Here is a 23,705-nt window from a genome sequence, read left to right as displayed (position 1 = left end):
ATTGCAGCTGTAACATGTTTTCTTTTTTTTGTTTTTCTAATTATTTTTCCCTAACATTTTTTATCTCTGCATTATTTTGCAAGCCTACATAGAAAATAACATTTTAAAAAATTAAATGCTTCTTTTTTGTTCAACAGGAAAAAGAGGCTATTTTTCTCCTAGATGATAAACGTATAAATGAAATTAACCTGGCATCAGGGAAGACAAAGAGGAAGATCCCTCGGCTGCAGTCACTATTGAAAAATGTAGTTGTTTTAACAACATCAAGAAATGGTTAAGTATAACACTTTATGGATTATAAACTCATTTTATTTGTAGTTCTAACAGTTTAGAAAGATAGAATATCTAAAGGATCTGTCAGTTCACTGTCAGCTTTAGAACTGTGGCTACATTGGAAGGGAAGTAATTTTATATACTTCACAATAACATCCTTCAAAACATCTCTCCCCTGATGAACACAGGTGCTTGGTTGGCAGGAATACTTACAACAGGAGAGCTGTTCCTTTGGAATAAAGATCAGGACTGCTTGAAAACTGTGCCAGCGATCGAAGAGTCTAGGAAAGTAGTTGCAGCAGCACAAGGTAGGTTTTTTTTCAATTAGTCTTTTGAAAAACGGAATAGAGCAAAAGTAGTTTTCCTTTTGTAAGTGTTACTGCACAAGTAAAAGCTATATTCTCACAGTTTTGCATTTGTATAATTTGTGAGGTAGTTAAACTTTGAAAAATGTCCTTTTTGTCACTTGCATGGTACAACTTGTTTCATTTAGTAATCTCCTGTAAATAGTAATTCATTTTTAAATACAATAAATATTTTATTTTTTAATGGTTAGTTTTTAACTGTAGAAAAACATTCCTTACTAGGTTATCAATACCTTAGAGCAGATGTACCTCTGATGTAAACCCTATACGCATAATTTGAAGTTTATTCTGTAGATGGGTTTTCATGACAAATGCTAACTGGATAAAATAATGTAAAGGCACGCATTTGCAAACTTAAGTATCAAATATTGTCATGTATTGAGAAACCTCACTGATACCACGTTGTAAAGTGAAGTATTGTACAAGCAGTTCGGTCATTTCAGGGAGGATCAGTAGTGCATTTAGGAGCTGAAGGTAATAGTTAGTAGAGCACTTAGGCATTTGTTAATAGTTTTCGTGAAAGATGGATTTCAAGAAAAACAATCTCAGGAAGCAACTCTAATGGTTGACTCTCGTGGGAAAGATAATTCATAAAATGTATAAAAGCGGGTGTCCCATCTGACATTACTGCTGCCCAAGGTCTGCTATTGGTGATGATGCTGGAAATAGTTAAGATACTTAAGGTGGCAGCTTGGATTTCTTGTGATAGAGAATAAAAGAAATTCCCTTTCTCTTTTCTTTTTAAATCTAAATCTAACAGAGGAGCAGAAACTATTCTGGCACATTGTTGTGTTTGTTGGTTTTTTTTCCCAGAGTGTTTAATGAGATTGTACTTGTATGTATCTGGAGATGGCAGAAAGGCATTATTAACTACTCCTACGGCATGTGTCTTTTTGTGGGAGAGCACAGAACATGAAAAGACATCCTCTTATAAAAATTCTTCTGGGCGTTGGATGCAAATTTTGCCTGATGAATCAGTCATGTTGCCTTCTACTGAAGAAAAAGAAATTGGAGTGCATGCTGCTTTCATACAAAATGAGGTAAAAAAGCCCTAAATCAATTTTTTAATTTCTTAAGTAAATTAGAGCCACAGAGGCTACAGTGAATTTTGAGAGCGATGTCTGCCTCTTTGGTGTTGCATGTAGGCTAATTGTTCAGTTCATATTAGATTTAATGACAACATAAGAACAGCTGTACTGGATCAGATCAAATTTTATCTGGTCCAGTAATATTCTTGCCAGCCGTTATATTTCTGAGTGACAACACTGTTATTTAATCTGAATTGTAATAGCTATTGATCTAAATGTATAAATAATTAAAGAGAAAATTGTGTGTAACCAGGTTTTTGGGTTTGTTCTGGTTTTGGTTGTGGCTTTTTTTCCACAGGTACTGGGTGATTGCTGTTTGTGCTCTTTTGTGTTTTACTCTGGAGAATGTTTGGTGCTGACATTTCTGATTCTTCGATGGCATGAAAATAGCTTTAAATATGTTAGGTAAGTTCAAAGATATCTGAAGTTACATTAGCTTAAGCGGAAATTTTTTTTTTATTACAAAGTGCTTTAGAGCTGGGATTCGGAGCTGCAGCTGAGTACATTTACATTGATGTCCAATTAGCCTGTAGTTACAAGCACTTACTTATGTTTGGATATGTATGTTCATAGCGTCACACATTATATGTGCATGTATAGGATCCATATGTGGTCGTTTTCAAGTATTTAAATGTGGTTACGGTAACATTTATGTATGTATTCCATACTTCATTATTAACGTATACCTAAGTAAAACTGGGTGTATTTATCACTATGTGTGGGTGGCTGTATATACATATACATGTCTTTACACATGTGTGTGTTAGTGTCAGGGAGTTTTTTATGTCATGCTGATAGAGCTTCCTTTTCTAGTTTTTCTTATATTACTAGTGCACGCTGTGCAGCCATGAATGCTCTGAATACCTCTTTCTTTTCTTTATTATGCATATTTGTATATTTTGTTTTCTCTTCCCCTTTTCATTTCTTGTGTGTAGGCTGTGTAAGAGGGTGTGTGCGTTTCTTTGTCTGTGCTGGGACCATGTACTGAAATAGTTTTACTGATACAATCACTTAAAAATGCAGTTGAATAATAATCCTGAGTACATGTGTAGTCCATACCTTTTCTTAAGTGAGATACATGTATGTATGAGTTTAAACGGATATGTACTCTGCAGGTATAACTTAAGTAACTTGTTAAAATTTTGCCCTACGCTTGACGTGGTACAACTGCTTTTGTTAAATGATGCCCTTTTGATACTAACTTAGTAATGATGTCCTCCTTGCCCTACTAAGCAGCATCACTCTTCACTCAGTTTGTCAGCAGCATGGTAATGCCTTTCCGGTAATATAAAAAATGAAATAAAGTATAACATTCCCAGTGTAGAAGTGCTTATATATATCATAGTACTTTCAGCCTGAAATTGTAACCACGTTTCTCAGCCATGTTACTCTTAACTTCTTTATGTCAGCTATCTCTCAATTTCATTGCTTACTGTTGTTTAATTCATTTTTTTCATGTTAATGCTTTATTTTTTGTCTGTTAGGTGGCATGCTTCCAAGTGGAATCTCTCTTGTGTTTTCTGTCATGTTTTCAATCTTTTTAGGATCATGGAATGGTTTGGGTTGGAAGGGACCCTTAAAGATCATCTAGTCCAACTCCCCTGCCATGGGCAGGAACAACTTTCACTAGATCAGGTTGCTGGAAGCCCAATCCAATCTGACTTCAAACATTTCCAGTGATGGGGCATCCACAACTTCTTTGTTCAGAGCAGTATACTGTTGATTTTCATTTTTGAATTCTGAGTATTCCTGTGTTGGATGACGTTACGCTGTCTGCGGAAGCTGTTTCTGGCTAGAATGCAAGTGCCTTAATTATATGGCATGCATCTATATTTATTTGCACGGCCTATACATATAGCCCGAATTCCTGTCCCAAAAAATAATTCTTAGTGTTCAGACATAATTTTAAGCTTGTATAAATACAAAATATTTTTCATTTGTAAGGTTTTTGAAGAAAAATAGATATTTTTTTTTTATTGTTCATGCTTTATCTTTTTTTTGTCTTGCATGGTTTGTTACTATATATGAATCATCCCATTCAGCAAGTAACGTCTTGGTTTTGTTGTCTTTTGGTATTCAGTTCTTTGCCATACCAGATCCACTGGGTACAGCAGACTTGTTCTCTTGATAATTTGGCTCCTCAGTGTGTGTCTGTGAAGTCAAAAGGAGCTTTGCTGTGTGCATTTGCAAGAGATGGACTTCTACTTGCAGTAGCTGTTAATCAAACTGATCCAAAGGTATGAATGATAGACAGTACGTAATTTAAGATACTAGTTCAGTTTGAAGGAAGTGGTAACAAGGATTTAATAACACATTTTTTAGGAGTGATTTTTCAGCGTTCTTATTGATACATGTGATTATGTTCACATTGTTATCCATAACTAAAAAATTCTGCCACAACTTGCAATTTTTGGAATGCTGCTGTCTTAAGAAATCCACGTAAGCTCCTCTGTCACTTCTAATCTCCAAGAAATACAAGAATAAAGAAATTAATTTCAGTTAGTGTACTGTATCTGCAAAGATTCCATATGATTCTCAGTCAGGCCTCAGCTGAGCATGTGCTGTAGGTTATGTTCCCACTTCATAATGTTATTCCTTCTAACAACTCAGTGGCCAAATCTTAATGCAGTTTTTAGTGCTAATGATGAAAGGGAATATGGACCAGCTTATTTAGTGTGCTAGGATGGGATGATGCAGTCCTTCAAAACTCCAGTTGTTACTCACCATAAGGCTGGAGAATAGTGATCTTAACTTATTTTCAGGGTTTTAGACAACGTTACGTTGAAAGGAATGTTGAATTATATATTGAGAATATAATAATCTTTATTTTTCAGATATAGAAATAAGTATAGAAATTAATAAATACTCTAAATAGTAATAAATACTGAAGTGCAATGTCACTTTCATGTATAATAAGGTTTCCAGTACATCAAATGTAAGGCATAACTTGCAAATAGAAATTGTTTTTTACAGTAATGACATTTTGATAAAAACATTTATGTTTTCTTTACATTTTCTTTCTAGGCAACTCAGATTTTGTTTTTAAACACATTGAATTTTGTAACTATTTCGGGTAGCCTTAAAGGTTGTAGCAGCAAGAATAACACGGTCCCATCCAAGTTTGTCAGGTCAGTAATTGATGCTTTTTCTGCTGCTGTTGTGGATATTTTTGGTTTTGTGTTGTGGATTTGGGGAGGTTTTTTTCTGTTGGGTTTGTTTGTTTGTTTGTTTTTTAACTACCCTAACCTTTCGATACAGTGATTTAACAGAGAAAATATTTTTCCCTGCCCAATTTAGATCTTACTGGGTTGGCGATATGAGTTGGACTCCTGATAGTCTTTTCCTGGCTTGCATGTTAAAACGTGGATCGTTGATTTTATTGACATGTATGGGCGAATTACTGACCATGATTACTTCTGGCTGCTCTGTAGAATTTGGACCAGCAGAGTTTATTCCATTTCATCCACTAATAACATACAGGTAAAAGGGTTTGAAAATATTTATATTTTTTTGTCATATGATATATCTTACTTTCTAACATTTTTTTTACTATTTTACATAAACTTCATCTTTCAAATTAACTTTTTTGCTTTTATTGTGTCTTCTCAATATCTGTTTCTTGTTCGTAGTTCTATTTCTTATAATGGGTTTGTCATGATGAAAATTGGCATTATGACAATGTAAGTATACATTAAGTGATTTGGTTTTTTAAAAGTGTTTGTATTTAGTAGTAATTAATTTCTTCTTACATCATAATAACAAGCTATTTTTAACCTTACAGAAGTACTAAAAGTGCAGATTTATTTTAATCCAGTGGTATTTCTCTGCTCACTGTTTATTTTTACCTATAATATTGTATATCACACTTCCAAATCAGATCTTGTAAATAATATATTTGCATGGACAAAAACTAGTTAGCTTTGTAAATGTTTTTTGGGGGTCTGATCTTTCCAGATCTAAATTTTGAATTTATGCTGCTGGGTGCATGGGGGATTAGAAGGATCTCTGATAACACTTTTTAGCATAAGTTGAAAGTTACAAAAAGTAACACAGCTGGAATAACTAGAGGAAACAAAATAGAATCTAAACTCTTAATTTAAAAAAAAAAAATCCTATTAATTCTGAGTGACTGAAGCCAAGTGTAGTGTGTAAATGTAACATCTCATGAAAACATTCAAAGCATTATAATACCTTCTTACACTGTTTGGTTGAAAAATCAGATACTAAAATATATTAAAATACCTTAACTATGTTTATTTATTGAATATATGCAGCTACTTTGTTTTCAAATAATCTAGTAACTTCTGGACTATTAAGAAATAAAAAAATTGCAGTAATTTTACACATTATTTCAAAGTATTATGGGGCTAATATAAGAATACATGCACAACACAGCTTTCTGGAACTCAGTGACGAGCAATTTCTTTATAAGAAAGGGCTTTGTAAAACCTTTTTTGTATAAGAAGAGTTGTGTGTTGATATAAAATATTTCTGTTGAATGTCTGAATTGATTCTGAAATACTAAGATTCAGATCTTGAGGGATTTTTTGGTTTTTCGTACATGACTTTATTAGAAGCTACTTAGAATTTCATCTTCAAGCACTTGTCATAGACAATAAGAGCTAGATAAGAAAGTGATAGAGAAATTTAAAGTCAAATTGAGAAAAAAATACTTATAATACTTATTAATGAAATAATAAGAGAATACTGAAAGCTGGTTTTATTTTTCTTTAAATTAAAAAAGTTGCAACTGCAGCAATATAGTCATGTCTTGCAAGCGTAAATAGTGTTATACACAGTGCTCATCCTGCAGAAATCTAGACACTTCCTTATAATTCTGAATGGACCTATTGGGACAGTAGCATGAGCGGTATTAAATGTTCATAAGTTACTTTTCTATTCTGTTCATGATTATTACCTATGATAGTTGCTTCTTATGTTTTGGTGTATTTTTATTTTAGACAGCAGCACTCTTTTTGTCAAGACTCTAGTCAGTCTCTTGGTTCTTCAGCTTCTGAAAGTGACCTTATGAGACAGAGATTCTCTGTTGCTTCACATTCAAGATTACCCTACCTCATTGTCTCTGATGGATACATGATAACAGTGCTTAGATTTCCTAACAACCTTTCACCATCAGGATTTATAAGATCCCTTTTGCTTGATTCAACCCAACGGCTTGAAAATATCCGTCAGAATTTGCTGGACTCCGAGGTAGGGTTATGAATTATTTTGCAGGCTTTAAGTAAAAAATTTTGTGTGTATAAAAAATGCCGAATTTTTAAACTGAATACCTCAATTTAGTTTACCATGATAATTGTGCAAATTCCTTTAAATTATAAAATTGTTTTGAGAACAGTGTTGATCTAGAAAACAATGGATACACAGTTTTCTCTGAAATGTTATTCCTTTGAAGTCTGGGTAACATTTCAGTAAAATATAGTAAATATATGAAATTTACTATATGAAATTTACTATATGAAATTTACTATATGAAATTTACTATATGAAATTTACTATATGAAATTTACTATATGAAATTTTAGTAAATATAGTAAAGGGGACAGTCTTAACTGTGACTATAATGCTTTCTAGAACTGTGAAAGAAATAGGGATTTCTGTATCCATAGAGTTGGTTCAGAGCATTGACAGGTATTATGCTACTCTGACCAACTCATCCTTTCAGAATGATGCAGAAAGGATTCTGTAAGACCTCTCTATCTTAGGCTGTTGCTGTTTTAGAACAGTCAGCAACAGTCCCAGTGGTGCTGTGTGCATGTGTTCACTTGGTCCTCAATTCAGGCTGTGAATTAAAGCTTTCTTAAAGCATTTTTGTTTGTTTTTCTGTCACTTCTAAATTAAGTCTGGGAGAAGGAAAGTCTTTGAAGGAAGAGGTCCTGCAACTGTTGCCAACCACGTAAGATATAATAGATACCAAGTTCAGCAATTTTGCATTTGCTGATCTAATGCAACTTCTCTTCCAGTTCAGTTTGTGTTTTGGATTTTTGGAGAAGTGAGTTATGATGGTATTCATGCATAAACTAGAAGAGTGGGCAAGGATTTGAGGATTTGAAGAGATATGTTACTAGCCAGAAAGCAAGAAAGCCCTACATACTGGCAAACCTGTAGGATCATTTCAGGGATCAAGAAAGCAGATTCTTTCAGCATGAAGCAAAGTGAAGTTGTCTCGTGCTGAGAAAACTCTGCATTCCTGAAGCATGGTCAAATTATTGTTTCTGTCCAATGTACGCCTGCTTGCCTGTTCTCCCTTTCTGTCTGGGACTTTTAAACTGAAACTTTTTACAGAAGTGACCAATTTCCTTGTTTGTTTAGAAAGTGTCTGGTTTGATCTTGCTGGAGGCAGATAATAATATGGTTTTCATTATTGTTATTTCTTTTAGTCTAAAGGGAGACCTCTGTCTTTACAATCACTGTTGTCTTTAAAAGCTAGTCTTTTAAAACACACTCAAAACCAAAGTTGCATCTTTTCCACCATTCCGAAATTCCTGGAGGAGGACACAACAGAAATGACTGAGAAAAGCATGGATTTACTGGTACTTAATAGCATTTTTCCATTTATAATTATGCACATGATTGAATTTTAAGGTATTCTAAATGTACAGAATAATTTTTTTCAAATAATATAGGCATGTTTGCTCTTACTAGGTATATTTGAAGTAATTTGGTTTCGGTTAAATTCTCATTTTCTTCATATGTGTGAGGAATATGGTTATTTTTCTCAGCTGATACTTGATTATTATTTTCAAACATATTTCTTTCAGCAGTGCATTAACTTTTTGAAAAATACTAATCAACATATATATCAGTTTATTGTAGTTTTATACTTTAGCTTCACTTTATAATAAAAATAACATTACACTACTAAATATACTGGGACTGTAAACTGTATTAATAATAAGTACAATATTATTATCTGTAGTAAAAAAGATATTTATCCTCAGTTTTAGAGGATTCTTCCATCAATTCCAAAATTTGTACATGTCTTTTGGAAGGATGGCCCTGTGATCAAAGTTACTGTGCAGCCTTTCCGAACTCCATTTCACGCTTTTGGTTTTTGATTTGTTCTTTGAAGGTTTTGAGCTTTTGTTGAATGGCTTTTATATCTTGCAGGTATCTGGCAAAAACTCTTCCTCATGCTCTGGGCTTAATAAAGGACAGAGTTTTACATTCTGCTATAAAAAATACTGCTGTGTTTACAGCGTATTTTTGTTGTTGTTGTTAGACAATTTCTGTCTGCACAACTATTCCAGATAGCCACATTTAATTTGAGGCCTAGATGAAAGTGCTGTGCATTAAACTTACTAGCAATTAAGCAAGTTAATTAAGCATAAAGAATTCATTTGTGAGACGGTGAGTCCTTGCAGACTATGCTCTCTCTCACCAGAGTTGAATTAAACTGTTGTTTTTGATGGTTGTTTTTTTGTCTGATTTAGGATTATGAAGAAGAATCGCATGACGAAAAGCAGTTTTGCAATAGGCCTTCCAGCTTTTGTAGCCAAAGAATCCATTCATTTGTTGTTAAAGCTGATCAAGGCCACTTAGAATTTGCATCAATGTTTGATACTATCCATGCAAAAGACAGTACTGAAGAGAAAGATAAATTATCAGTGGAACTGTATTTCATTCAGAAGAACCTCCTTGCTGCATGGCAGATAGGGATTTCAAAAAATATGGAAGAGAAAGATACATTGCTGAATTACACAGTGAACTGCATTATCCATTTTTTCAACATTCTTCAGTTTGTGAAATATTCTTTGCTAAACCAGGATGCATCTTTAAACAAGTCTCTGAAGAATACTCACTGGATGCATTATGTCCTAAAATATTTTCAGCAGTATTTAACTGTCTTGTACTGGCATTCAAGAGCCAGTCTGACTGTGCACGTGGCAAAACTGACATTACAAACTTTAAAACTGATGCTCATACAGCAACAAGATCAGTTGTTCTCAAAAAACCTTTTGGCATGCTTCTATGTTTTGAAGATGGCTTCACACACTCTAAGTAGCATGTGCATACTACAGTATGAAAATTTTTTTGCATCTCCCCATGGTAACAGTCTTGTGGAACTTGACTCCCTTGTTGTGCCTATTTTCCTAGCTCTTGATGAGAGTACTACTCAACAGTTCAGTTCACTGAATTCTCTCCTTAGAGAGCCTCCTCGAGCAGTAAACCATGATGCAAAAACAGAAAAAAGGTATGAATGGTCTTTGCATGGGGAAAAAAAAAATACAGGACAGCCAGGCAATCAGGCCTGGTCAGCATGGGTTTATGAAAGGCAGGTCCTGCTTGACCAACCTGATCTCCTTCTATGATGAGGTGACCTGCTTAGTGGATGAGGGAAAGGCTGCGGTTGTTGTCTACCTAGACTTTAGTAAAGCCTTTGACACCATTTCCCACAGCATTTTCCTGGAGAAACTGTCTGCTTACGGCTTGGACAAGTGTACTCTTTGCTGGGTGAAAAACTGGATGGATGGACGAGCCCAGAGGGTTGTGGTGAATGGGGTGAAATCCAGTTGGTGGCGGGTCACAAGTGGTGTTCCCCAGGGCTTGGTTTTGGGCCCTGTTCTGTTTAATATCTTTATCAGTGATCTGGACGAGGGGATCAAGTGCACCCTCAGTAAGTTTGCAGATGACACCAAGTTGGGAGGGAGGGTTGATCTGCTCGAGGGTAGGAAGGGTCTACAGAGGGATCTGGACAGGCTGGATCGATGGGCCAAGGCCAATTGTATGTGATTTAACAAGGCCAAGTGCAGGGTCCTACACCTGAGTCACAACTCCATGCAATGCTACAGGCTTGGGGAGGAATGGCTAGAAAGCTGCCCGGCAGAAAAGGACCTGGGGGTGTTGGTTGACAACCAGCTGAGTATGAGCTGGCAGCGTGAGCCAAGAATGCCAACGGCATCCTGGCCTGCATCAGAAATAGTGTGGCCAGCAGGAGCAGGGAGGTGATTGTTCACCTGTACTCGGCACTGGTGAGGCCGCCCCTCGAGTGCTGTGTTCAGTTTTGGGCCCCTCACTACAGGAAAGACATGGAGGTGCTGGAGTGTGTCCAGAGAAGGGCAACCAAGTTGGTGAGGGGCCTGGAGCACAAGTCTTGTGAGGAGCAGCTGAGGGAGCTGGGGCTGTTTAGTCTGGAGAAAAGCATGCAGGTTAGGGCTCAGACCTATAGTTGAATATAGTTCAGTTAGGGTGACTTAACTAATTACTACCAATTGGTTCAGAAATAACTGGTGGATTAACAGCTCACACCAGGTCTGGTAGTGCAGCATCAATCCAGGTATTGCAGCTCAAGAAACTTTTACTGCCTCTTGCCCATTCCACTCCTTCCCATGTAGCATTTCCAAACTCAATGGAGCCAAGATGCTGCTCACACACAATATATCTACAATGTCAACTTACTCAGCAAAGTTTGCACTTGATTATGGATGTGGTTTCCCGGATCAGTAAGAAAAACCCCAGTGTGTGGAAATTTAACAAACTATCAGAGCTATTTCGTCTTTGAAGAACACATAAACTTGAAAGAAGCTTAAACCAAAGTGTGCTATCCAGCTATTGGGAAAGTATATGATTACTGCTGGAGTATTTCTCTACTGCAGAAGTCACATGAGTCCAAGTGTGTTAATCATACAAGCAAGCTGTTCATTTCCAGAGATTTAGAACCTAAGAAGCATTATAACTCACAAATTTAATCTTACTATAGTAAAATGTATTTCTTCAATAAGCTTAAATATATTACTGTGTTTATTGCAAATTTGGTGGCAAATTTCATTTTTGGTGAAATTTCTTCTTTGGAGAAGATAACCCATGTTTTTGATTGATTAATTCTGCTTCACTTACTGAGCACTGTGCATATGACTGACCCTGTATGTATTGATAATGGAAGCAGTAGTGCTAGAGAAGAAGATGCAGATATGTTGCAGTTTTGTGCAAGCTTTTTCAAGTCCCTGGCAATGTATACTTGTTTGTATTGGCAAGCTTATTACATATCTGAGCTGGTACATCTAATAGTACTGTGCTGGGCGGCAGGGACTTGCCAGCCCTAAAAACATGCTCTGCAGTCTTTTGTTTCCCTGTCTTTGCTTTTCTGAGTTATGCTTTCACTGTATTTTTTAATCAGTCTTGTTTATAAAGACACTGATACCTGTTTTGAGGTTTATCTAGGTTATTTCATTTCCCCATTGTTTAGATAGCAAGGGATTAACTTGAGGGGTGGTTGGGTGATGAAGTACATTGCTGCATTTATGCAAATTCAGAGAAATCAATGTTGGTTGGTCAAAAACCAAAACTAAGGCAAAAAATGTTTCATTTTTTCCCCCTCGTTGAAGTCAAGAATGTAGTTGTTAACACAAAATATAATTTAGTTTTCAGATATATAATGCAAAATATAAGAAAATAAGAAACTGATGTAAGCAACTTTGTTAAATTTTAATGATTTTCATATTATTATACTTCTTGAACTACAGGTTGATGGTACTATGGCAATTACTGTATAAGAAAGTGGTTTGGTATCAGATGCAGCTGAACAGAAAAGTGAACAAGAATGCAGAAGAACAGTCTGTTGTCTCATCACTTTTCAGTCACATACAAGCGACCCTCCAGTCTTCAGGAGTGACCTTAGAACAACATTTGAAGATTAATTCCATATCTGGTTAGTACTTTGGAAAGAACTACAAATGTTAGGTAGTTGCATGGTTAACTGAATACTAGGAAAATTAGGTTCAACTTAATGACAATAACTGACCACCCGTTGTGGCTTAACTCCAGCCAGCAACTAAGCACGATGCAGCTGCTTGCTCATTCCTTCCCTCTCACAGTGGGATAGGGAGGAGAATCGAAAAAAAGAAGTAAAACTCGAGGGTTGAGATAAGAACAGTTTAATAACTGAAGTAAAATAAAATACAATAATAAATAATAATAGTAATGAAAAGGGATATAACAAAAAAATAGAAATAAAACCCAAGAAGAGACAAGGGATGCACAATGCAGTTGCTCACCACCCGCTGACTGATGCCTGAGCAGTGATCTACCCCTTCTGGCCAACTCCCCCCAGTTTATATACTGGAGGAGCATGACATCCTATGATATGGAATATCCCTTTGGCTAGTTCAGGTCAGCTAACTTGGCCATGCTCCCTTCCAGCTTCTTGTACACCAGCTTGCTGGTAGAATATGGGAAACTGAAAAATCCTTAACTCGGGATAAGCACTACTTAACACACTGATGTTTTAGTTGTTGCTATCAACATTGTTCTTGCACTAAATCCAAAACACACTACGAAGGAGAAAATTAACTCTATCCCAGCCAAAACCAGGATACCAACAGATTTAGAAAAAGTCAATAGTGGGACTTTCCTTAAAATTCTGATCAGGACTCTCTCTTAAATGCTTCATGCCCCGGTACACCCGTAGATTGTATTGTAATCTTTAGAGCTGTTGAGCTAAACAAAAACTCTATATTGACTTCAGTTTGCTTTGAAGAATGTCCTAGAGAATCTGAATGCAGGATCTGAATTCTCATCTCATTTGTACTGTGTTATTTCCTCTGAAGTAGATGGGTATGACAATGTATCTCATACTGGATTTCTGTGTAGAAATGCTGTTCACTCCATGTGGTCACTGTGGACATGAGCATGTTGTGTACATGAATGTAGTCAGCCTCAACTAAGAATCTTATTAATGTAACCTAATGTAATAGACTTAATCTAGCATATTTATTTTGCAAACAGTATATGATTCTAACCTAATTTCCTACACATCACTGTCCTATGCTCTATTTTTCCTCTCCCCTTCCACACTAATAAGCCCAGCTTCCCATTTATGTCTCCCACCATAATTCTGTTTCCTCTCCATATTCTTGATCTCTCTCCCTTAATTGATACTTCTAGCTTCTCTTCCTACATCACTCCATACAATACGTTAGCTCCTGCATGTCTTTCTTGCTTATTCTAACAATACAGGCAACTTCCCACCCTTCCTTCCTTTATTTACATTGAGTTTGCCAAATAGTTATGATATGGTTCATGAATACGCTAGGGTAACATACGTGCTGATGGGCCAGCCAACAGCTGAACCGGCTAGCTGCTGATAAGCTGGGTAGAGTGGCAAATTTGTCCTTGTCTTTTCTTCTATGGTAGCGCTATTTTATTTTTTTTTTTTTTTCCTCCTCCTTTGCCCAGGAGCTGTGTTCTTTTACAGTTATTTTTCTGTCAAAGTATTTAGGAATGAACCAATGGATTAAAAATAGGAATGGAAATAGCAGTGGAGAGGTGACACTTAGAGAGATGAAATGTTTAATAGTCCATAGACCTATTGTTTGAAAGTGCTTTTATACTGAAAAAGAACATGTATGTTCAAATTGCTAAATAATTTTGCAACTAATTTTTACAATGGAAAAAACATCTTCCCCATCATAGGAAATATGAAAACAGATAAGCGAAAATGCCTTTCCCCATTAATAAACTATTGTGGGTTTTGAATACTGAAGTTCCTAACTATAGTTAACATTTATAAACTTGTGTAATCGAAAAAAAATAACCTAATTACTGAAAACCTTGTATGAATGATTATAACATGAATTTTATTTAATACTGATTCAGCAATTTAAAAAAAAGGCAGGGAGTAGTATTCAAAGTCATCTTCTCTCAGATGCTCAAAACTTGGATTTAGCTCTCAGAATAGACATTTGCTGGAGACTCACATATTTTACTCTCCTGAAGTAAGTGCATGTGTGTTTGCACATGTAAAACTAACTATATAAAACTTTTAATTTGTTACATATGTGACTTTTGTAGGTGAGGAGAAATTCCTTTTAGGCTCATACAGAGAATCTGTGGATATTTGGAAAAGATCTCTTTGTGAAATCAAGGCAAAAGGTAAGGGATAAAATCTTTTTTGAGGGTGGAGGAGATAAGTTGTATAATCACTTTATGTAGTTATTTGTGACTCTGTTTGCCCTTCAGAAAAAGGGGGCAAGACACATAAAGGATGCATATTTGAAATTAAGCTGGGATTTGAATAGATACCAGTCAAAACTTAAGTCTGATTGCTCCCTGAGAAAATTCTGGGCATTTCTATTTTAATATCAGAGTTTTCTTGTGTTTATAAAGTACTTGGTACAGAAAAGCTCTAGGTATATTTCTGAGCAAGAAAGAGACAATGAAAAACAGATGAACAAAAATTCCTTTTGTAGCTGTAAAATCAAAAGACTTAGTGTTTGGGGAGCAACAAAACAAAGTAATTTGTGGCAGGAGTTCATTTAGGAGTCGATTTGAAACAGATATTCTAGAGTCTCTTCCCAGGCATCATGAGAAAATTTTTTTGCTGGTTATTATGGTGAGGAGTACCTCACACAGAAGGAATTGAGGATATTGGAAGCTTGGTGGATGTTTAAGCAATTTCATTGTGGTTTAGCATCCCTTCTTTGAAGGCTAAGCTCCCTTGAGCTCTCCTGTCTTTGTCTGTGTCTTAACAATTATACACTGAATTGTTTTGAAAACTGCCAGATCTCTAGAAGTAAAACTGTTGTGGATGAGCATTAACTCACTAATAACTTAGAAGTTGTAGGAGGATCGTATCTCTTAAAATAGCTTCTCCTGATTTCTGTTCCTTCTCAGAGTATACGTTTACATAGATATGTTTCTCAAGAGGGAGGAACTAGTACTTTCAAACCTGCTGTGTCTGTTTTTGTGTTTATTGTTTCTTTTCCAACTAGACTTCTGCCTTTTTTTTCTTGTTTAATGCAGGAGGAAAAAGAGCATGTTTTCTTCAAACTAGATATTATCTTGCAATATTATTTTGCCACCTTTATCAATATAACTTGTGTGAGGCTCAGGGACTCTGTGATCATCTGGTAGGAGAGATTCTGAGGCGATCACAGCTCTCAGTGAATCAGATGGAAAAATTTTCTGGTACGTTTATATTGCATAAAAGTGTGATAAGGTATGTTGATACTCTTTGAATAACCTAGTGTCTAATTTCTGTGCCATCACACACTCACTTGAAAACATGCTTTTCTCTTTACACTGGACTGAAGTCTGTTTTTTCAGTGAGTTTAAAGATCTTTTTCTAATCCTCAGATGTTCTTTTCGCTGCACTTGTTGGAGTAAGTGTTTAGACAACTTTCATTGTACAATTAATAGTGAAAGTATGGGCTGTTAAATGTTCTGGGATTCAAATCTGCTCAGGGAAAGACTTTGGATAAAAAGAATAAGGGGGAGATGATGTGATTTCATTTTATATTGATTTAACTTTTGATGATACAACATGATAAAATAGTGGATTTTAGATTGGTGACCAGTACTAAATTGACAGTGGGATTTTTTTGCAGATGCTTGTAAGTTTTTTCTATTAAGTCAGAGTATGAAATCTGAATTTCCAAATTTAAACAGTTTTTTTGACTCAATGCTGATGTAAATTTAGATAGTAGAGGTCCATCTCTAGTAATTAAAAACCCAGTATAAAAGTCTTTTAATATAGTGTGTAATTAGTGTAAAAGATGAAGCTCCGTTAAGTCCTGAAAGCTTGTTCAGAAATTAAGTAATACCATAGTATGCTTGTTTAAAAAAATGTTTTACAAGCTGTGACTAAACAATTTTACCATACAAATTTAAAATCATTTTCCTCATGTTTTAATTTGATACCTGTTTTCTTTAGATACCAAGTATTTTCAGCATGAACTATGGATGGTAACCGATGTTCATACTGAAACTGCCATGGCTGTGATTCGATCCATGGCACGATTCATGGCCGCTTATTTCACAAATCAGCTTCTCTATATCTTTCCCCCACACAATGTTGACATCCTGCATCCACTTCATATCAAACAAGGTATTTTCTCTAAAAGCAGTTCAGTTTGCTGTGCTTAAGTCTTACCATTTTTTAACATGTATATCAATGCTGTCTGTCATGCTTTAACTTGGTGATATATACTTTCAGCACCATTACCTGTAAAGATAAAGTAACTTAGTTTTTCCAGGTATTTTTGCTGAGGAGTGTGTGTGTCTGTGGGGGATTAATGTTTTGTATCTCTTGATTATTGAAAATATTTTTGGTATTTAAAGTTAAGAGTTTGGTGTGTGCAATTGAATCATTTAATCCATAGAATAGAATCATAGAATTGTTTAGGTTGGAAAAGACCTTTAAGATCATGCAGTCCAACCATAAACCTAACACTGCCAAGTACACCACTAAACCATGTCCCAAAGCACCGCATCTACATGTCTTTTAAACACCTCCAGGGATGGTGACTCCACCACTTCCCTGGGCAGCCTGTTGCAATGCATCCAATAAAGGATGGAGATTCTTTTCTTCTTTTATTGCTAATGTATTTATAAAACATTTTTTATTTTCTTTTACAGCAGTAGCCAGATTAATTTCTAGCTGGGCTTGGTCCTTCTAATCTTCTCCCTGCATAACCTCACAACATCTTTGTAGTCCTCCAGTTGCCTGCCCCTTCTTCCAAAGGTCATAAACTCATTTTTTTTCCTGAGTTCCAGCCAGAGCTCTCTGTTCAGCCAGGCCAGTCTTATTCCCTGCCAGCTTGTCTTTTGGCACATAGGGATGGCCTGCTCCTGCACGTCTAAAATTTCCTTCTTGAAGAATGTCCAGCCTTCCTGGACTCCTTTGCCCTTCAGGACTGCCTCCTAATATAATGATTTATTTTTTTTCTTGAGTTTTTTTTTTTTATGACTTTTCCTATGCTTTGAGGTTAGTTATCTGAATCTGATACACAGGTAAAAGGATGCTGTGGTTTTTTTCACCTAAATTAAACAACATTAGAATGTCATGGTTCTTGTACCATTTTTGCCTAAAGACTTTGATCCTCCCAAAAGTGAGAGAAAAGCAGTGCTTAACAAATAGTTGAATTGGATCTGTGATATGGCGTGACCCAAACTGAAAAGCCAGAGGAAAAGATTTTTGCTTATTTGACAGTCTAGCTCTTGGAAGCCAAAATGCTCCAGACACCATATCATCAGAACAAGTGGGAATGTCAAGGGGTTTTTTTTTTGTTGAACCCAAATAGTACTTTTTAATTTAAGTCCTGCTATTCAGCAGTTTTTTGAGAATTAGTATTTATCATAGTGTGTGTTTTATGTATTTTCTGCAAGAGATTCTGTTTAAAACATTTCCTTTGTTGGGAAGGTCTTGGTTTCAGGGTTAATTTTTCAAAACTATTTAATGACCACAGGGATGAAGAGTTATTTGGAAGTATTGTAAGTACTCTACAAGTAAGTTGATATTATAATGCCAAATATTTCTCTACAATATTAACTTACTTTGCTTAGATTTTCTGCAGTGTATTTGCATACATTGACTGTTTTTAATGTTTCTGTACTACAGCATGCAGTGGTACATATTTCTACACAGTCTTTTGGATGTTTTAATCAGACAACTTTCCAGATAAAACCTACAAAATAAGACCTTGATTTTTAATACGCATTAGTCAAAGATAATGTACATGGTGAGACAATCTTGGAAAAATTGCATTGCACAGGCTGGGTTAATGTGAATATTTCCCTAAATAATGTCATTGCCTCAACAATAAACAGAAACTGCAAGAGAAGCAAATAACTCCTTAAGAGTTAATGTTAATCAGCACCTCTCCAGGAAAACCAGGAAGTAAAACCTTGGAAAACAAATCTGAACTTCAAGAAACAAGGACATACTAAGTTTGTCTTTACTTTGTCTTGTTACACTCTCTTTAAAATAATGTACTATTCTTTCTCAAAAATGCATTGTAGCTTTCTGTCTGCTGCAGTAAGCAGCACAGTGAGTAGAAACAACATGGGTATGCTAGGAAAACTCAGAACTTCCATTTATCTCAGGTGTATCTTCTGGAATATCTTAAGCATATGTCACATACTTGCAAATGTTCCATCAGTGCGATTAAATCTTTAAAGAATAACCCACAAGTTTTGCACATGCTTGCATATCCCACATTATTAAGCAGAAAAATAGCCTACTCTGACCTCCCTATTATATCATAGCATGAGCTGCATCTGCCTGCTGCAGATAAACCCCGTAGTGTGCCTCTAATAAAGTAAAGAGCAATTGTGCACTGAAATGAAGCCAAAAGCAATGTGAACATATGAATTCTAGATTATTCATCTGATGAGATGCAGATTTATTTAAACTTTAAAATGTGGTTTTTGTGTCACAGACTTTTCTACACGTATTATTCCGCTGCAACACTGTTTGGTTACCAGAGCTGTCAGGGACCAGAACCTTTCATCTGTGTGGACAGCTGAATATGCTCTTGATTTGTTCTTTATTGCTGGGCTCATTCCAGAAGCTGTGTGGTTAACACACAGACTTGGGGACTGGAAACTGTCAGTTTCAATTGGTGTGGCCTACCAGCTGTATTGTCAGAACTCTGATGAATTCTCAAGGTAAATTTGAGCTTAGAATTAATATACTGTATTTTGTCATTAATGTTATTTGCATTAAATTTATTGTAACAAGGTGTGTCCTTTGCCTCAAAAATTCGTATTCCCAGACTCCTCGTAGGTACAGGACCTAACATTTTAAGATTAGTTATTTTGTCTTAGATATTCATTTAACAGAGCTTCATTAGATTATCTGTGGGTTTTACTTCGTTGTTAATGAACAGTTTCTTGTTACCGTTTCAGACTGAAAAACACAGAGCGTCACCTGCCATTAAGCTTATCACCAATGCAGACTTTTCAGGAAAAGTTACAATCTTTATTAGGACAGCCAGCTGCTTCTGAAACATCAGTATGTATGAATTACAAGCAGTATACAGGTACATAAAATTATAAATAATTGTGTTTATTTTTCATGTTATTTCACTGCATATTCTGTGTTATATGGTGTCTTAAAAAGAAACAATTACCTTGTCTTCTCCAGTGTGTGCATTACTGTTATAATGTATTCAAATACTTCTGTTATAATGTATTCAGATACTTTAATTTATAGGGGTTTGGGTTTTGGCTTTGATCATTCTACAAATGGACCATATTACCAGTCTTTTCTTCTTCATGCGTATCAGCCAAAACCTTATTTGACTATATGTGATATTAACTTCAGTTTGGCAGAAGACTGAAACTTCATTAAAACAAAACAAAAAAATGCCCTGAAGCAAATGCGGATGTATTAACAGTATGGAAAGTATCATACTTAAAATTAGTTACTTGGTGGAGTTTTATTTTTGCCTTTCCTTTCTGTTAAAGGGGGAAGGGGTGGTATCTCATAACCTGACAGCCCCATGCCCCCAGGTCCAGCAACTAGCAAGGCTGAGAATGTATTCCCCGTAGGCGCATACCCAAACACACATACACAGTACCTACATACAGCAGGCCACACAGATCAACACGTACAGACATGCTCAGCACTTGTGGAAACAGCACCAACAATCCTATGCTGTTTCCCTCTCTTGCTAGTCAGGATGAAGGTCTGCATATACATACCTAAATGTACAATGTGGATCCCTCCAGTAGCTGGGCTTAGACCCAGTAGCTGAGTCTCCCAAGTTGCTGGTGTCTGCATATATGAGCTCCCCAAAGCCCCAGCTCCACTCCGTTTTCTGGTGCAGACCTACTCACAGATACCCTCTTCCTCCTGCGCACACATTGTCTATGCACCCCCACAGTAGCTGGCCTTGAATATATGCTCCATCCAGTAGCTTAGCTGGTCTGGGATCCTCAGTCTTTGCAGGTGCCTCACCCTTAGAGACACACACTGTCTTTCTGGCAGGTGGTCACAACTCGCTTGGTCCTTCCAGTATCCAGATCCCCTTGTCTTGCCCTTAGAGACATGCAGGTGCACAAGCAGGTCTCCCAGTCATCTCTCCAGCAGTTGGCCAGGTCTTCACCAGTCCCTCCAGTCACTGTCAGCTCCTGTGGTCTCACTGTTGCAAGAGCGAGATGTGCACACCTCTAGCTCACAGGGTGCTTCCGCTGGTGGGTTAGTCTGACTTGATACTTGCTAACACTCACACATTCACTTACATAGCCTCACTTGCTACAGTTCCTGGCACCATGGATACATGGGCACTCTGACCCGTGGTCCCATTCCAGTTGCTGGCACTTGATTTGACTTAACTCCAGTTGCTGTAGTTGCTGACATCCCAGACACACAGGCTTTCTGACCTGTGGTCCCACTCCAGTTGCTGGCACTTAAAATACTGTGCACAGACACACAGAATAGAGAGTCGCTCACCCATGAAAATAGATGTGCTGACAGGGCCAAAGGAGGTGAGGCTGCCACAGCTCCATGCCATATCTTTGGTTTCTTTCCTGAAGATCCCATAATGAGCCTTGTGCAATCCCAAGAAGCTCTTCCCCTGCATGCTTCAGTATGTCCTATCTTTCTTGAGAGTAACCTGTCTCAAGCCGAAAGGTACTGAAGAGAACCACTCCCATTGGCTCACCTTGATGGGTTTCATACCTGGATGCTATGTCTGATGGCTGTCCTGGGAAGAGCCTGGACAGGGTGTCCGTTTCTCTGAGTACATAATTTGCTGCTGTGCATCTCTGGGCTTGTGGACATGAGCCTCTCGTTGAGTTGATTTTTCTACTGTGAGTAGATGGGTCTAGGTATTATTCAGGTTCCCCACCTGCTGTTGTCTCTGTGCTCCTTTGTATGTGTGTATAAGCTTTTTATCACATAACCTAACTTAATACTTTACTGCTGAAATTCCTCCAGTTAGCTAGATCAATCTCTCCTTGTTTACATTTTGTGGAAAGTTTACTGGCATGATGTCTATTCCTTACTTTCTTTTTGTGTGTTTGGAAACCACATTCCATATTCCTGTCAGCAGGTGAATGTTAATTAATCTTGATCTCAGCCATATCCCAGACACTATGTAGATGCTTCTTTTGTACTCATTTCCAAGGGTTTTATTTCAGACAGATAACACACACACATATATATGCTGTATATAAAATCTCTAAGTATGATAGGTAGTGGAAAGATTAGGCAGCACATACTTCAAGACAAGTAGGAGGAGTAGAAATGGAAGTAGAGCAGTATAATATTATGCGAATTTCAGGAACCAATTAGTGATGTATATTAAAGATCCTGCTGCTTCTAGGATGTGAGGAAAAAAATGTAATCATATGTAAACAAGATCAAACAAATAGATTTCCCTTTCCTTGGTCATCATGCTTACTGATAAGAGTTGTTACAGTCGTTATTAATAGTATACCTAGTTTATGCCTGCTTGGTGAGAATGATTTGCAAGAATTTTATGCCAAGTAAATGCAAAGCTGAAAAGATCAGTTCTCTAGGAAGGCAATAGCTTCTCCCTTATTCTGAAGACCTAAAATTTATAATGAATACTATTTTCAATTGAGAGAGATGTTATCTTAAAGTGAGTACATGTGATGTATACGTTGTAATAGACAAATGCAAATTCTGAGAACGTAGCCTCATAGTTTCAGAACGAAGGCCATATATTAATTGAGTCAATTAATTTATCAGTTTCTGTGCTTAATATTTTATAGATCCCATTGAAGAGGAAGATGCAAATGTTCTTTGTAGTTCAGTACAGGAGCTACTGAAAGCAGCTGTTATGGCAGATGCTGATATTCTTTCAGAGACATTTCAGCTTTTGATGGATTCTGGCAAGGATCTTGGCAGAAAATTGTATGGTTTAGTTCCAGATGGGCTTTATCTTCCAGCACCACCATTGTACTGTCCTCAGCCAGCTTCTCTGAGTGAAGTAAGCATCCATGATAGCAGTTCCTTGGGTCTTTGTTTGAATATATTTATGAAATAATCATGATCTTTATTCTGGTTCCTTTCAGCTCATTTTTCTGTCTTTTTTCCATGTGTATTCATTTACTAAAGTAGCACCATAGTGATAAGAAAGTATGTGTGCCTCTGTGTTTTTCCCATAAAGTGTCTATGCTCTAAAGAGGAAGGGAAGTACTCTTAGGAGCACAAACAATATTTAGGTCAGATTCCTTATTGTATATGTCCTTTCTAATTTGGGTGCTTGTTTTTGTCTTGGAATTCGCATTTTTCAGGAAAACTGCAATGACATTCTTTTAAAAATTGAGAGAGAAATTCGTCAGAAAGTGTCAGGAGTTCTTCAGCGAATTATCTTGCTCTTCCGGGCTGCTCATTGTTCCTGCCCTGCAGCACAGTGGTATATTGCACAACTGAAGTGGGCAAGAAAAATAATGCAAAAAGTAAGCATTTAACTTGTTTTTTTGTAACTTGATTATCAGTTGTAAATATTACTGACAAGCTTGCAATTGCATTGCTGAAGCATTCAGTCTCATCTGGACTTTGATGTCACGTTTTTTACATGTTGTCTTCTAGTTTTACACTGCAAGTTCAGTTCTTTTAGGAAACCAGAACTTAAAGATACAGAATATCTACTTCATAAAGTGTCTGCTTTTACTGTCTTTCTGTACCCACTTGGTAATGTACAGGCTCATTTCTTTCTCCATTTCAAAGAAACAAGCTGATTTTAATTGGGAGTTATAGCTGTTAACTGAAAGTGTGTTCCAGATCACTTAGGGTTCAACATAAGAGACAACGTGATGCTCACTTCAGGTAAAGTGGTCACCTTAGTGCGCAGTGCATAGGACTTACAAGATCTCATTCTACTCATGTGCATTCTGTTTGCACAGAACAAAGCTCAGAATATATTGATTAAAAAATTTTGTGTAAACTTAGGCTTTTCTTAGGTCATTGTTAAACAGCCACTTACAAGAAGGTTGACTTCCTACAGAAGGGGGTGTGTCTGCCTGCCTGCCTTCCTTCAGGCCCCCTGCACCAGCATTCATGCAATGATCCAGATCAAGAACTAGTCTGACTGACAAATATTTCCTTCTGTTTGCTCATTGCATGGTCACATGCTTAATGCTGCCATGGGGAGGTGATCAGAAGTACCTGCTGAAACAGGAGGGAAAACTAGTCTGCCTTGGTTGACAGCAGCCTGGACTGTGTTGGATTAAACTGGTTTCTTAATTGTGGTCTTAGTTCTTCTTAATA

General features: G+C 36.6%; 1 protein-coding gene across 1 annotated transcript in view; it reads left to right on the top strand.

Moving 5' to 3' along the window:
* Positions 1-23,705, top strand: part of CPLANE1 (ciliogenesis and planar polarity effector complex subunit 1) — a 61,032-nt gene that overhangs the window by 1,751 nt on the left and 35,576 nt on the right. The window contains exons 3-20 of the mRNA XM_075019913.1: positions 138-273; positions 462-581; positions 1,452-1,678; positions 2,025-2,131; positions 3,807-3,963; positions 4,751-4,854; positions 5,024-5,206; positions 6,688-6,937; positions 8,125-8,277; positions 9,178-9,938; positions 12,208-12,392; positions 14,534-14,614; positions 15,485-15,649; positions 16,395-16,568; positions 18,901-19,129; positions 19,370-19,503; positions 22,205-22,422; positions 22,730-22,894. Coding sequence (XP_074876014.1) covers positions 138-273; positions 462-581; positions 1,452-1,678; positions 2,025-2,131; positions 3,807-3,963; positions 4,751-4,854; positions 5,024-5,206; positions 6,688-6,937; positions 8,125-8,277; positions 9,178-9,938; positions 12,208-12,392; positions 14,534-14,614; positions 15,485-15,649; positions 16,395-16,568; positions 18,901-19,129; positions 19,370-19,503; positions 22,205-22,422; positions 22,730-22,894 — 3,549 coding nt within the window. The remainder of the gene's footprint in view (positions 1-137; positions 274-461; positions 582-1,451; positions 1,679-2,024; positions 2,132-3,806; positions 3,964-4,750; positions 4,855-5,023; positions 5,207-6,687; positions 6,938-8,124; positions 8,278-9,177; positions 9,939-12,207; positions 12,393-14,533; positions 14,615-15,484; positions 15,650-16,394; positions 16,569-18,900; positions 19,130-19,369; positions 19,504-22,204; positions 22,423-22,729; positions 22,895-23,705) is intronic.

This window comes from Buteo buteo, chromosome Z (genome assembly GCF_964188355.1).
Source record: "Buteo buteo chromosome Z, bButBut1.hap1.1, whole genome shotgun sequence".
Lineage (NCBI taxonomy): Eukaryota > Metazoa > Chordata > Aves > Accipitriformes > Accipitridae > Buteo > Buteo buteo.
This window is presented reverse-complemented; position numbering and strand designations above follow the sequence as displayed.